We start from the raw sequence: 13,909 nt of genomic DNA, 5'->3' as shown, positions 1-13,909 counted from the left end.
GGTTAAAACCATAATTTCCCATTTCTTCACAACCAATCAAAAGAGAAAAGAGTGGTCTTGACCTCCAAACTTTGGTTTTATGATCAGGACAATGAAATTGCAAATTAACCAGTTTTCACATTCACTGAGCGGTCAGTACTAATTTCTGGAAAAGTTAAGTCCATTTGTCAGAGTTGTGGTCATCATATTTTCTTTTTGTGATCATGTCAAAAGGGTTCAAACATAATTTCAAACATAATACAATGTTGATGAAGCAATTATATTTATGAAATCCTTCCTCATTTGTACAGATTGAGCAAGAACTTTCAAGAACAGGAGAGTAATTTACTGAGGTTTGAAGATTCTCCTTTGTTCATGAATATTTCACTCTTTAATCAAAGAAAATTAAACAACCTAAACAACAGAGGGGAAAAGAGAGCAATGAAGTTTGCTGTTCCAAGAATATGGCGTGAACCCACTGACCACTCAACCAACTGATACTTCTACATGGTGGATCCTTCCAAACGCCAATGTGGGAAGAATGCACCTGCTATTCCTTATCCTGATATTCCAGCTTCCATTGGACCAGTGCCACAGAGTGCTGAGCTTCCTGTACCTTCACCTCCAGAAAGAAAACATCCATCAGAAGAAGAAAGCACTGAATCAGAGGATGGGGAGCACAGTGAAGTGGACTGTGACATTACAGATACAGTTTGTGAGAGGAATCCTTACTTTCCCAGTCAAGGAGATCTAAATGACCTCATCAGAGATCTTGGTTTGACAAAGTCAAATGCTGAGCGTTTGATCTCAAGGCTGAAGATGTGGGACTTGTTGGATGAAAGTGTGCAAGTAACAAGCCAAAGAAAACGTCACCAACCTTTCTCTAGCTTCTTTGCCAAGGAAGAGAGTTTGTGCTGCTGTTGTGACATTTCAGGACTGTTCAATGCAATTGGAATAGCATGTAATCCAAATGAGTGGAGACTCTTCATTGATAGAGAAGCCTGAAGGCTGTGCTGCTGCACAATGGGAACAAGTATCCATCACTTCATTTGGCTCATTCAGTGCATCTCAAGGAGGATTACAACAGTGTCAAATATCTGCTAGAAGCTTTGAACTATGATGAGTATGGATGGGAAGTCACTGGGGACTTCAAAATGGTGGCACTTTTGATGGGACTCCAGGGAGGTTTCACCAAGTTTCCCTGTTTTCTCTCCCTTTGGGACAGTAGAGACAATGCAGCACATTATCACTGGACGCAATGGGCTGAAAACACTGAATTTTCAGTTGGAAGCCGTAACATTAAACATGAGCCTTTGGTGGATCCTCACAAGGTTTTGTTTCCTCCTCTGCACAACATGAAACAATTTGTCACAGCGCTTGACAAAGAGTCTGCAGCATTCAAGTATCTTCAAGACTTTTTCCCAAAGCTGTCAGAGGCAAAAGTGAAAGCTGGTGTTTTCATTGGACCACAAGTCAAGAAAATCATATAGTGCCCTGAATTTCCAAAGAAACTAACAGCAAAGGAACAGGAGGCATGAAAAAGTTTTGTTGATGTTGTCCATGGGTTTCTGGGCAACCACAAGGCTGACAATTATGTGGAACTGGTTGAGACTTTGGTGAGAAACTATGGCCAAATGGGCTGTAGGATCAATCAATCAGTCAATCAAATTTTATTTATAAAGCCCTTTTACAACACACAAGGTGCACAAAGTGCTTTCCATTAAAATCAAACAAGGAAAAGACAGTGTGCATAAACAGTTAACATTCAAAAAATAAAATGCAAACAAATAAATAAATAAATACACCATCACTGCTTAATAAGTATCAAAAGCCAGTCTGAACAAACGAGTTTTGAGTCAAGCTTTAAAAGATCAAAGTCTGTCATGGTTCTCATGTCAGGGGGGAGTTTGTTCCAGAGTCTAGGCCCAGCAACAGAAAATGCTTGATCACCCCAGTGCTTATACCTGGTTCTTGGGACTTCCAGTAAAAGCTGGTCTGTAGACCTTAAGGCCCTGGTTGTTACAAATACACAACAGTTCGGAAAGGTAAGAAGGGGCAAGACTGTTAAGAGCTTTAAAAACAAAGACCAAAATTTTAAAATCAATTCTAAAAGAAACGGGGAGCCAATGAAGAGAATAAAGAACTGGAGTGATATGTTGGCGACGGGAAGTGTTTGTTAAAAATGTGCAGCTGCATTTTGAACCAATTGAAGCCGTTTGAGAGACGACTGGGAAATCCCAACATAAAGTGCATTGCAATAATCGATCCTCGAGCTGATAAAAGCATGAATGGTTTTCTCCAGGTCTGCACGGTTTAAAAAAGATTTAACCTTTGCCAAGAGATGCAACTGATAAAAACTGGTCCTGACCACACTATCAGTCTGCAGGATGTCACTGAAGGTCCACATTCTGGATGCTCACCTTGACAAGGTGAGCATCCAGGTGGTTGGCTCTCACTGCGGTATTGTATCACTTCCTGTTCCAGAGCACAGTGGTGTTTTTCTGTTTGTTTAATGATTTGTTTCACAGTGTAATCTTCACGTGCCTTAACTAAAGCACTCTCTCTGCTGAATCACCTCTAAATTATTTACACATTATTCACTTCGTGTGTTTTTAGGAATCTGCTATCTTAGCGCAGCTACTAGCTCTTAGCCGATTTAGCATGGCAGCTTCTCCTGTCTCTCCCGCACTTCTCTGCTCTGGGTGTGAAATGTTTAGTTATTCCTCGGCCTCCTTTAGCAGTAATGGTACGTGTAATAAGTGTAGCTTATTCGTAGCTTTGGAAGCCAGGCTGGGCGAATTGGAGACTCGGCTCCGCACCTTGGAAAATCCTACAGCTAGCCAGGCCCCTGTAGTCGGTGCGGACCAAGGTAGCTTAGCCGCCGTTAGTTCCCCTCCGGCAGATCCCAAGCAGCCGGGAAAGCAGGCCGACTGGGTGACTGTGAGGAGGAAGCGTAGTCCTAAACAGAAGCCCCGTGTACACTGCCAACCCGTTCACATTTCTAACCGTTTTTCCCCACTCGGCGACACACACGCCGAGGAACAAACTCTGGTTATTGGCGACTCTGTTTTGAGAAATGTGAAGTTAGCGACACCAGCAACCATAGTCAATTGTCTTCCAGGGTCCAGAGCAGGCGACATTGAAGGAAATTTGAAACTGCTGGCTAAGGCTAAGCGTAAGTTTGGTAAGATTGTAATTCACGTCGGCAGTAATGACACCCGGTTACGCCAATCGGAGGTCACTAAAATTAACATTGAATCGGTGTGTAACTTTGCAAAAACAATGTCGGACTCTGTAGTTTTCTCTGGGCCCCTCCCCAATCGGACCGGGAGTGACATGTTTAGCCGCATGTTCTCCTTGAATTGCTGGCTGTCTGAGTGGTGTCCAAAAAATGAGGTGGGCTTCATAGATAATTGGCAAAGCTTCTGGGGAAAACCTGGTCTTGTTAGGAGAGACGGCATCCATCCCACTTTGGATGGAGCAGCTCTCATTTCTAGAAATCTGGCCAATTTTCTTAAATCCTCCAAACCGTGACTATCCAGGGTTGGGACCAGGAAGCAGAGTTGTAGTCTTACACACCTCTCTGCAGCTTCTCTCCCCCTGCCATCCCCTCATTACCCCATCCCCGTAGAGACGGTGCCTGCTCCCAGACCACCAATAACCAGCAAAAATCTATTTAAGCATAAAAATTCAAAAAGAAAAAATAATATAGCACCTTCAATTGCACCACAGACTAAAACAGTTAAATGTGGTCTATTAAACATTAGGTCTCTCTCTTCTAAGTCCCTGTTGGTAAATGATATAATAATTGATCAACATATTGATTTATTCTGCCTAACAGAAACCTGGTTACAGCAGGATGAATATGTTAGTTTAAATGAGTCAACACCCCCGAGTCACACTAACTGTCAGAATGCTCGTAGCACGGGCCGAGGCGGAGGATTAGCAGCAATCTTCCATTCCAGCTTATTAATTAATCAAAAACCCAGACAGAGCTTTAATTCATTTGAAAGCTTGACTCTTAGTCTTGTCCATCCAAATTGGAAGTCCCAAAAACCAGTTTTATTTGTTATTATCTATCGTCCACCTGGTCGTTACTGTGAGTTTCTCTGTGAATTTTCAGACCTTTTGTCTGACTTAGTGCTTAGCTCAGATAAGATAATTATAGTGGGCGATTTTAACATCCACACAGATGCTGAGAATGACAGCCTCAACTGGCTTTGCTCAAAATGTAAATGAGTCCACCCACCACTTTAATCATATCTTAGATCTTGTTCTGACTTATGATATGGAAATTGAAGACTTAACAGTATTCCCTGAAAACCCCCTTCTGTCTGATCATTTCTTAATGACATTTACATTTACTCTGATGGACTACCCAGCAGTGGGGAATAAGTTTCATTACACTAGAAGTCTTTCAGAAAGTTCTGTAACTAGGTTTAAGGATATGATTCCTTCTTTATGTTCTCTAATGCCATATACCAACACAATGCAGAGTAGCTACCCAAACTCTGTGAGTGAGATAGATTATCTCGTCAATAGTTTTACATCCTCATTGAAGACAACTTTGGATGCTGTAGCTCCTCTGAAAAAGAGAGCCTTAAATCAGAAGTGCCTGACTCCGTGGTATAACTCACAAACTCACAGCTTAAAGCAGATAACCCGTAGGTTGGAGAGGAAATGGCGTCTCACTAATTTAGAAGATCTTCACTTAGCCTGGAAAAAGAGTCTGTTGCTCTATAAAAAAGCCCTCCATAAAGCTAGGACATCTTACTACTCATCACTAATTGAAGAAAATAAGAACAACCCCAGGTTTCTTTTCAGCACTGTAGCCAGGCTGACAAAGAGTCAGAGCTCTATTGAGCTGAGTATTCCATTAACTTTAACTAGTAATGACTTCATGACTTTCTTTGCTAATAAAATTTTAACTATTAGAGAAAAAATTACTCATAACCACCGCAAAGACGTATCGTTATCTTTGGCTGCTTTCAGTGATGCCGGTATTTGGTTAGACTCTTTCTCTCCGATTGTTCTGTCTGAGTTATTTTCATTAGTTACTTCCTCCAAACCATTAACATGTCTATTAGACCCCATTCCTACCAGGCTGCTCAAGGAAGCCCTACCATTAATTAATGCTTCGATCTTAAATATGATCAATCTATCTTTATTAGTTGGCTATGTACCACAGGCTTTTAAGGTGGCAGTAATTAAACCATTACTTAAAAAGCCATCACTTGACCCAGCTATCTTAGCTAATTATAGGCCAATCTCCAACCTTCCTTTTCTCTCAAAAATTCTTGAAAGGGTAGTTGTAAAATAGCTAACTGATCATCTGCAGAGGAATGGTCTATTTGAAGAGTTTCAGTCAGGTTTTAGAATTCATCATAGTACAGAAACAGCATTAGTGAAGGTTACAAATGATCTTCTTATGGCCTCAGACAGTGGACTCATCTCTGTGCTTGTTCTGTTAGACCTCAGTGCTGCTTTTGATACTGTTGACCATAAAATTTTATTACAGAGATTAGAGCATGCCATAGGTATTAAAGGCACTGCGCTGCGGTGGTTTGAATCATATTTATCTAATAGATTACAATTTGTTCATGTAAATGGGGAATCTTCTTCACAGACTAAGATTAATTATGGAGTTCCACAAGGTTCTGTGCTAGGACCAATTTTATTCACTTTATACATGTTGTGATTTGGCGCTATATAAATAAAATTGATTTGATTTGACAACTTGAAGGACAACATGGGGGCATACTCAGAAGAACATGGGGAGTGTGTCCACCAAGACATAAAGGACTTTGAACACAGATATCAGGGATCTTACACTGAAAACATGATGGGGGACTACATTTGGAGTCTGATCAGGGAAAGTGATTTGTTGCACATTTGCAAACCAAGGAAAACTGTTCATTTTTAACTTTGTAAAATTGTTTTCAAATGTTTGAAAATAAACCTTGCTGCAGTTATGTTCCGTATTTTAATTTTATTGTGAAAAAGTCAGAAAATTGTCAAAAAATAGGTGTTTTGAGGGGACAAAATTGCTGTGCAGCCCCAAAAAAACAAAGTTTGCTATGAAAATTGGGCTTTTTCTATTGTTTTGTAATAAATATAGTTGGAAAAAGACACTTATTTGCCAGGAACAAAAATCGTGTTGAGACAAGATTCCAAATGCGTTCTCCACCGCAAGACGCGCATGAGAGAAGCTGCAGCTGCAGATAATTTCTCTGTGATTCAGAGAGCGATAAGAGAATGGTTTCATCAGCCAAGTTCTGAGAGCAAATGCGTCATCGGCTACAAAATGATTATTTTATACAGCATAGCGTCAATCGGGACAAAGTGCGGCGTCCAGTGGGAAAAGCGGGACACATTGTCACGATGAATTGCACAGCAGTGTTGGGATCAAATTTGTGCAACTGTCACAGTGCCTTAAGTTGTCCTTTGGAAACCCAACAGAGCTGAAAATCTTAGTATCATCGGCATATATCTTGATTCCACAGCTGTCTAATTCTACAAATGATTATTGATTTTCTTTATATATAAAAACAAAGCAGGATGTATACATCAGCATATGACTTAATTTACATAAATTATTAAGAAATACATATATTGTGGTAGTTTACTGTAAATCTGTCTGGAGTGAAAGTGAGTCACTATGGAAGAATAGCAGGGGAAGACACCAAGATGCCCATTTCAACTCTGAAGGAATTAGGCTTCTGTGGCTGCAAATGAAGAAAGTAGATGTCATGCAGCTTTTGTGTGTTGTGTCACCAGTTAAATAGCTTCATTGTAGAGTGGCCTGTAGTAGTGGCATTGTAGATGGCCCAGGGGATTTTTTTTTTTTTTAGCATAACTACCTTTTAACATTTGACATCATCTTATTTGCCTCCATATTTTCTTTGCAGGGCTTCCAACATCCAATAAACCCTCTGGATATCCAGTGAGAATGGACAACTCAGTACCCTTAGTTCCTCAGAACCAGTCATCTCAGTCACTTCACATCCAGCCTGGCATGTTAGCACAGGTAGACCTGCTTTCTGTTCTGTGTATGCTTGGTTATGGATTTTCTCCCCAAAACATTATATGTATTAAAAATGAAATCAAGTCCTAATCAGTATGCCTGTGCTGGGATGAAGTACACTTTTTCAGATGTGCCCCCTCAATGTGTCTTCTGTCTTAACACCGTTACTCCTTCCATCCCCCTCCGTACCCACTCCCAGGGCTCCTTCGACCCCATGATGCTTGGTAACCTGTATGCCCCAGTGGCAGGAATGCCTTGCTTACACCCGCTCCCACTGCCAGGTGGCGGCTTGGGTGGAAAGTCTGGTGGCTTTTTGGATAAGAATGCCTTCATGCTGGTAAAACACCAACATTACAACTACTAACCAAATTCAGATTTATCCTTCTTTTCCCCTTCTTCCGTCCCTTGTACACTCGCGTATTTCAGCAGTGTGCAGCAGAGTATGGGATGCATGTGCAACTCTGAAAGCTGGTGTCTACTTTTCCTTGCCACTTCTAGTTTCTCCCATTTTTCATTGTTTAAAGATGAACAAAGGCTTTCCAATAAAGAGCCCTTTAAAACCTTATCCTATGAGGGGCGATTGAGAAGTTTTGAGCCTGACCTAGAAAAAGTAAAGTGTGGTTCTCCATCTTTTGCAGAAACCAACTTTCTCAACATTGTACCCAATGAGTAAAAACTTCACACATCCTTGAGAAATGTTGGTTTCTCCAAATGCAACATGGTGTTATTGGTGCATATACAACAAAAAGAAAAAAAGAAAAGGAAAAACACTTCTGTAATAAGTCAAGTAGGCAAAACTATGTTCACTGTTAAATAAATATAATGATAATGTAGTGGAATGGGACTGCGCAAAAGCATATGATTGGTGTGCAGATGTACAGTACCTTTCAGTGCAGGAATGACCAGTCTCTGGCATTATTTATTAGTCTAGCTGCTTTTGTGTCTTGAGGTTTTAGTCCTGATGGACCTCAGCTGTCTGCCAGAGAAGAGGATGATAAAACGTTTGTGTCCTGAGTGGGAGGCATCGGCCACAATCTTCCTTGCTCGCCTCAGGGCCTTGGAGGTGTATAGGTCCTGTAGGGATGGCAGATTGCATTCACCTTCTCTGCTGCGTGGATGATATGCTGCAAACTTCAGAAGCTTTACAGACTGGTGACTGGAGGTGCAGTTGTTTGTGTTCAGAGGATAGTAGAGGGGAAAGAACGCAGCCTTAGAGGGATCCGGTATTGGACGGTATGTTGAAGACATGCCCCCCTAGCTACACATGCTGCCTCCTGTTGGACAGGAAGTCAGTGATCCACCTGCAGGTGGAGTCGGGCACACCAAGCTAAGAGAGCTTGTCCTGCACTAGGGCCGGGATGATCGTATTGAAAGCAGAGCTGAAGTCCACAAACAGAATTCTGGTGTAGGTTCCTGGGGAATCCAGATGCTGGAGGATGAAGTGGAGGGCTGTGTTGACAGTGTTGTCTACCAACCTGTTGGCTCTGTAGGTGAACTACAGGGGGATCCAGGTGAGGGTCAGAGATTCGCCTTGAGGTGTGTGAGGACAAGGCACTTGAAGATCTTTATCAAGGTCATTAAATTTTTTTCAATTTATCTTCATTAATATAGCGCCAAATCACAACAGAGTTGCCTCAAGGCGCTTCACACAAGTAAGGTCTAACCTTACTAACCCCCAGAGCAACAGTGGTAAGGAAAAACTCCTTCTGAGGAAGAAACCTCAAGCAGACCAGACTCAAAGGGGTGACCCTCTGCCTGGGCCATGATACAGACATAAATTACAGAACAATTCACAAAACAAATATACAGGAAAAGCTGTTGATGCACAGGACAGGAGGGTCTCCAGCACAAATACCACACCCATCTCTGGATGGAGCTGCACCTTAAACAGAGAGAGAAAAAACAGAATCGGGCATCAGAAAGACAAGAAATACAGTATAATTTGTCAGCATTAAACAACAAGAAAAACAGAAGAAATACTAAGGTGATCGCCGGCCACTAGCCCTAAGCTTCACTAAAAGACCCAGAATTTAGGTGACGACGTGGCCGCGGCCCGCTCCAATTACTAATAAAATGAATTAAAAGAGTAAAAAGCATAAAATAAAACTATACCAGTATGCTAGCCATATGAAAGGGAAAATAAGTGCGTCTTAAGTCTGGACTTGAAAGTCTCCACAGAATCTGACTGTTTTATTGATGCAGGGAGATCATTCCACAGAACAGGGGCACGATAAGAGAAAGCTCTGTGACCCGCAGACTTCTTATTCACCCTAGGGACACAAAGTAGTCCTACACCCAGAGAACGCAAAGCCCAGGCCGGTACGTAAGGTTTAATTAGGTCAGCTAGGTAGGGAGGTGCCAGTCTGTGAATAATTTTATAGACTAGTAGCAGAACCTTAAATTCTGATCTCACTGGGACAGGACGCCAGTGAAGAGATGCCAAAATGGGTGTAATGTGGTTGAACTTTCTGCTTCGTGTCAAAAGTCTGACTGCAGCATTTTGAACCAATTGGAGACCCTAATGTTGGACTGCGGTAAACCAGAAAATAGAACATTACAGTAGTCCAATCTAGAAGAGACAAACGCATGGATCAGGGTCTCAGCATCAGCCATACACAGGATGGGACGAATCTTCGTTGTATTTCGCAGGTGGAAGAAAGCAGTCCTAGTAATATTTCTAATGTAGAGGTCAAAGGACAATATAGGATCATAAATTACCCCAAGGTTCCTCACTTTGTCAGTGTGATGTATGACACACGAGTCGAGGCTAAGTGTTAACTGGTCAAATTGATGCCGATGTCTCACTGGACCAAGAACCATCATTTCAGTCTTATCAGAGTTTAGAAGTAGGAAGTTTCCAGACATCCAACTTCTCACTGATGCAAGGCAATCTTCTAAGGATTTTATGTGAACGAGATTACCAGCAGTTATCGGCATGTATAACTGAGTATCATCTGCATAGCAGTGAAAGGTAATCCCAAAACACCGCAATATGTGCCCAAGGGGTGCTATATAAAGGGAGAAAAGCAGGGGGCCTAAGACAGACCCCTGTGGAACCCCAAATTTCATGTCACTAAGGTTAGAGGTAGTGTTAGTGTACAAAACACAGAACGACTGGTCAAGTATAACGTCAACCATGCAAGGGCACTCCCAGTAATTCCAAAATGATTTTCCAGCCTATCAAGTAGAATATGATGATCCACTGTATCAAATGCAGCACTGAGATCTAACAGCACCAGAACAGTAGTGGTGTCCGAATCCGTTGCAAGCAGAAGATCATTCACCACTTTAGTGAGAGCCGTCTCTGTGGAATGATATTTTCTAAAAGCAGACTGCTGTGGCTCAGAGATTATTCTCAGTAAGATAGTCCACGAGCTGCCGTGACTCCACTTTTTTCCAGAATTTTAGAGCAAAATGATAGATTTGATATCATCCAATAGTTTGTCAATACACTAGGGTCAAGATTAGGTTCCCAAAGTAATCTAGGAAATCTTGTGCTGTAAAAGGAGAGCGAACTACAGGTGGTTGTCCATGCATAAGTGTTGCCACCGTGTTGAACAAGAACTTTGAGTTATACTTGTTTTTGTTGATCAAATCAGAGTAGTAAGTCCCCTTTGTAGCCAATAATGCATGCTTATAGGCTAAGATAGCATCACGCCACGCAAGGTGAAATACTTCTAGTTTTGAACGACGCCATTTCCGTTCTAGACCTCTAGCCTTATGCTTGAGGTCACGCAGGTAATCATTGAACCAAGATGACTGTGTTTTGGGGGGTGTGGTTTTAACATAGGTGGCACAATCATGTCAAGTGTAGTTTTGAGCACTGAGTTTAAACTATCCAGAAGTCTGTCTGCTGATTGGGTATTTGCCAAATGTGAAGCTAAGACATCAGGCAGTCTAGCTTCGAATTCAGTCTTAGTTGAGGAGTTGATGCATCGCTGCAGTTATAAATAAGGTTTTTGTTCCACTAAACACGGCAACGAAACTGTAAACTTAATAAGTGAGTGATCAGACACCACTGATGTAAGAGGCACGATGTCAGTATTCGTGACAGCAACGTGCGCGAACCAGATCCAGGGTATTTCCACTAATGTGCGTCAAATCCCAAATGCATTGCCGAAATCCTAATGCATCCACAATTTCCATAAATGATTTGCAGAGGGGATCAGAAGGCTTATTTATATGAACGTTAAAGTCACCAATAATCAGAATGTTATCTGCACTAGTTGACAAGTTAGAGATGAATGCACCAAATTCATCTAAGAATTCAGAATATGGGCCAGGAGGCCTATATACAGTGACAAAGTAGTATGGCTGATTTTTATTCTTCTGACCTTGGCAATGCATAATATCCTGAACAGAGCGGAGAATCAGAAGATCAAACGAGTGATATTTGTGCCCCCCAACAGCTAATAAGCTAAACCTAGATTTATAAATAAGAGCAACACCCCCGCCTTGCTTCGCATCATGAAGGATGTGACTAAATGTATATGCTGGTGGGAAGGCCTCATTTAAGGGGAGGACAGCTATAGGTTTAAGCCAGGTTTCACATAACTCAATCATATCTAAGTGATGATCAATAATTAGATCATTAATCAACAATGATTTTGAGGATAGTGATCTTATGTGAATGAGACCCAGACTAAGGACCACAGTGGGGTTGACAGTTAAGCTGTTTGGATTTAGGGATGGTTCCAGAGTAGCATATATAAGATGCCTAGAAGTAGGTTTAGGTTTGAGACATTCCACGTGTGTTGTAGGTAGCAGAAAGCATTAAGTCCTGTAGTTCTTTGTTTTTTGGGAATGGGGATGATGGTGGAGGCCTTGAAGCATGCTGGCACCTGTTATGTCTCCAGTGAGGTGTTGAAGATGTCTGTGAACACCAGGGACAGTTGGTCTGTACAGTTCTTCAACATGGATGGGGAGACAGAATGAGGTCCAGCTGCTTTGTGTAGGTCCTGTTTCTTGAAGAGCCTATTGACATCTCTCTCATGAATGGAGAGAGAGGTGGTGGGGGAGGAGATGCTGGTGGGTTGTAGCTGATGGTTGTCGTTGGGAATGGTAGTACGACTATCCCATTGTCTTTCAAATCTGCAGTAAAACTCGTTCAGTTGGTTTGCTAATGATGGTCCTTGGCAGAGTGGAGGAGGTTTGGTTTGTAGGAGGTGATTTGTCTGAGACCTTTCCAGACAGAAGTGGAATTGTTAGCTGAGAGTTGATGTTGGACTTTCTCAGAGTACAGATGTTTTAACTTCCTTGACCGCCTTTCCAAACCTGTACTTTGACTATTTAAGCCTGACAGTGTCCCCGTTCTTGAAAGTCTCCACCTTCTGCGTCCTCAACTGAACCAAGGTTTGTCATTATGATACCCCGCCGTGGTTCGTGATGGAATGCAGCAGTCCTCACTGTGTACTTATCCAGACTGTTGGTGGCAGTCTTGAACACATCCCAGTCTGTTTTTTCGAAACGTCTGAAGATCCTCCACAGACTCACTGCTCCGCAGTTTAGATTTCCTCACTACAGGTTTGCAGAGCTTTAGTTTCTGCCTGTGGGTAGGAATCAGGTGGACCATGGCATGGTCAGAGTGGCCCAGAGTGGTGCGGGGGACGCTGTGATAAGCGCTGTTCATAGTTGTGTAACAGTGATCCAGAATTCTGTCTTCTCTGGTTGGATAAGATGAAGAACTACGCCCTACTTTTTCTGGGTCATGCTCAAAACTTCTCAATTGACCCCCGTACTTGCTGGGCATGGCTTGCCTTTTGGAATAATCTCACATTGGCCCAAATATAAGACAGCCCCACATTTTTTTAGATGCCGTTCCTGTGGGGGGCAATAAAAAATACTGATGACCTGAATTAATTGGATCTGATCAGCATCCGTCTTTAATTGATCTGTATCAGTTAAATTAAACCTGATGAAACTCGGTTCATCAAATAAGTGCAAGCACAGTCTCTGCTTTTAGAAGCTTGGTGCCAGCTGGAGTTGCCAACCAGCCCTTGAAAACAAAAAAACAGGAATCGTCCTGTATTTAAAAACAAAAGTATGCATCAAATAGTTTAAAAATCATTTCACACACACACAAAACGGCAAAAAGAATTTATCATTCTGGGAGGGGTGAAGGCAATCAAGTCGGCCAGCCTGCCCACAAGGTGTTCCTTATTTATTTTCAGGGAGTTGGCAAACCTAGTGCCAAAGTGCCAAACAGACTCTTGGCTGCTGCTTCACTGCAGAGCCAGAGTGTGTTTTAAAAGCAATTTAATACTATTTAAATATGCAAGAAGCCTATTTTAATCACACAGATCATGAAAGTCAGTGCATGCCAGTCGCCCTCTGGATAACAAGGGGGGGCACTAATGGGCTGCACTTAGAGCTGCCAACCTGAGAGTTTTAAAATCATATTTCATGTCGCTTCAAATACACACCTGCTCTGTTTCTGATAGACAATGAGTGTGATAATGACATTCTTACTGGCCTGTCAGTTAATTTCCAGAGGTTTTTTCCTCATTATAGTTATTTAACGCTTATATACAGACTTCAGAACTGGAGAGGAGGGCCAGAGTGGCTCTCCCCCTCCCCCTGTTAAATGACCACTTTTGAAGATGTTTTAGAGACTTTTTTGTTTGTTTGTTTGTTTTTTTTACATATAACAACAATAATATAAATATCAATTTTAACCATTGTGAACTAAACATTAACTTAATGTGAAGTTAGCGACACCAGCAACCATAGTCAATTGTCTTCCGGGGGCCAGAGCAGGCGACATTGAAGGAAATTTGAAACTGCTGGCTAAGGCTAAGCGTAAATTTGGTAAGATTGTAATTCACGTCGGCAGTAATGACACCCGGTTAAGCCAATCGGAGGTCACTAAAATTAACATAGAATTGGTGTGTAACTTTGCAAAAACAA

General features: G+C 41.9%; 1 protein-coding gene across 4 annotated transcripts in view; it reads left to right on the top strand.

The window, feature by feature from the left end:
* The window catches only part of hipk1a (homeodomain interacting protein kinase 1a), an 82,661-nt gene that overhangs the window by 48,197 nt on the left and 20,555 nt on the right, over nucleotides 1-13,909 (top strand). For 2 of the 4 annotated variants that reach the window (XM_034173432.1, XM_034173431.1), the window contains exons 10-11: nucleotides 6,888-7,006; nucleotides 7,203-7,340. In XM_034173432.1, the coding sequence (XP_034029323.1) occupies nucleotides 6,888-7,006; nucleotides 7,203-7,340 (257 nt within the window). The remainder of the gene's footprint in view (nucleotides 1-6,887; nucleotides 7,007-7,202; nucleotides 7,341-13,909) is intronic. The other 2 variants (XM_034173434.1, XM_034173433.1) reach the window with 1 other exon arrangement.

This window comes from Thalassophryne amazonica, chromosome 6, assembly GCF_902500255.1.
Source record: "Thalassophryne amazonica chromosome 6, fThaAma1.1, whole genome shotgun sequence".
NCBI classification, from domain to species: Eukaryota; Metazoa; Chordata; class Actinopteri; order Batrachoidiformes; family Batrachoididae; genus Thalassophryne; species Thalassophryne amazonica.
Note: the sequence above shows the minus strand (reverse complement) of the source record. Positions and strands in the feature narration are given on the sequence as shown.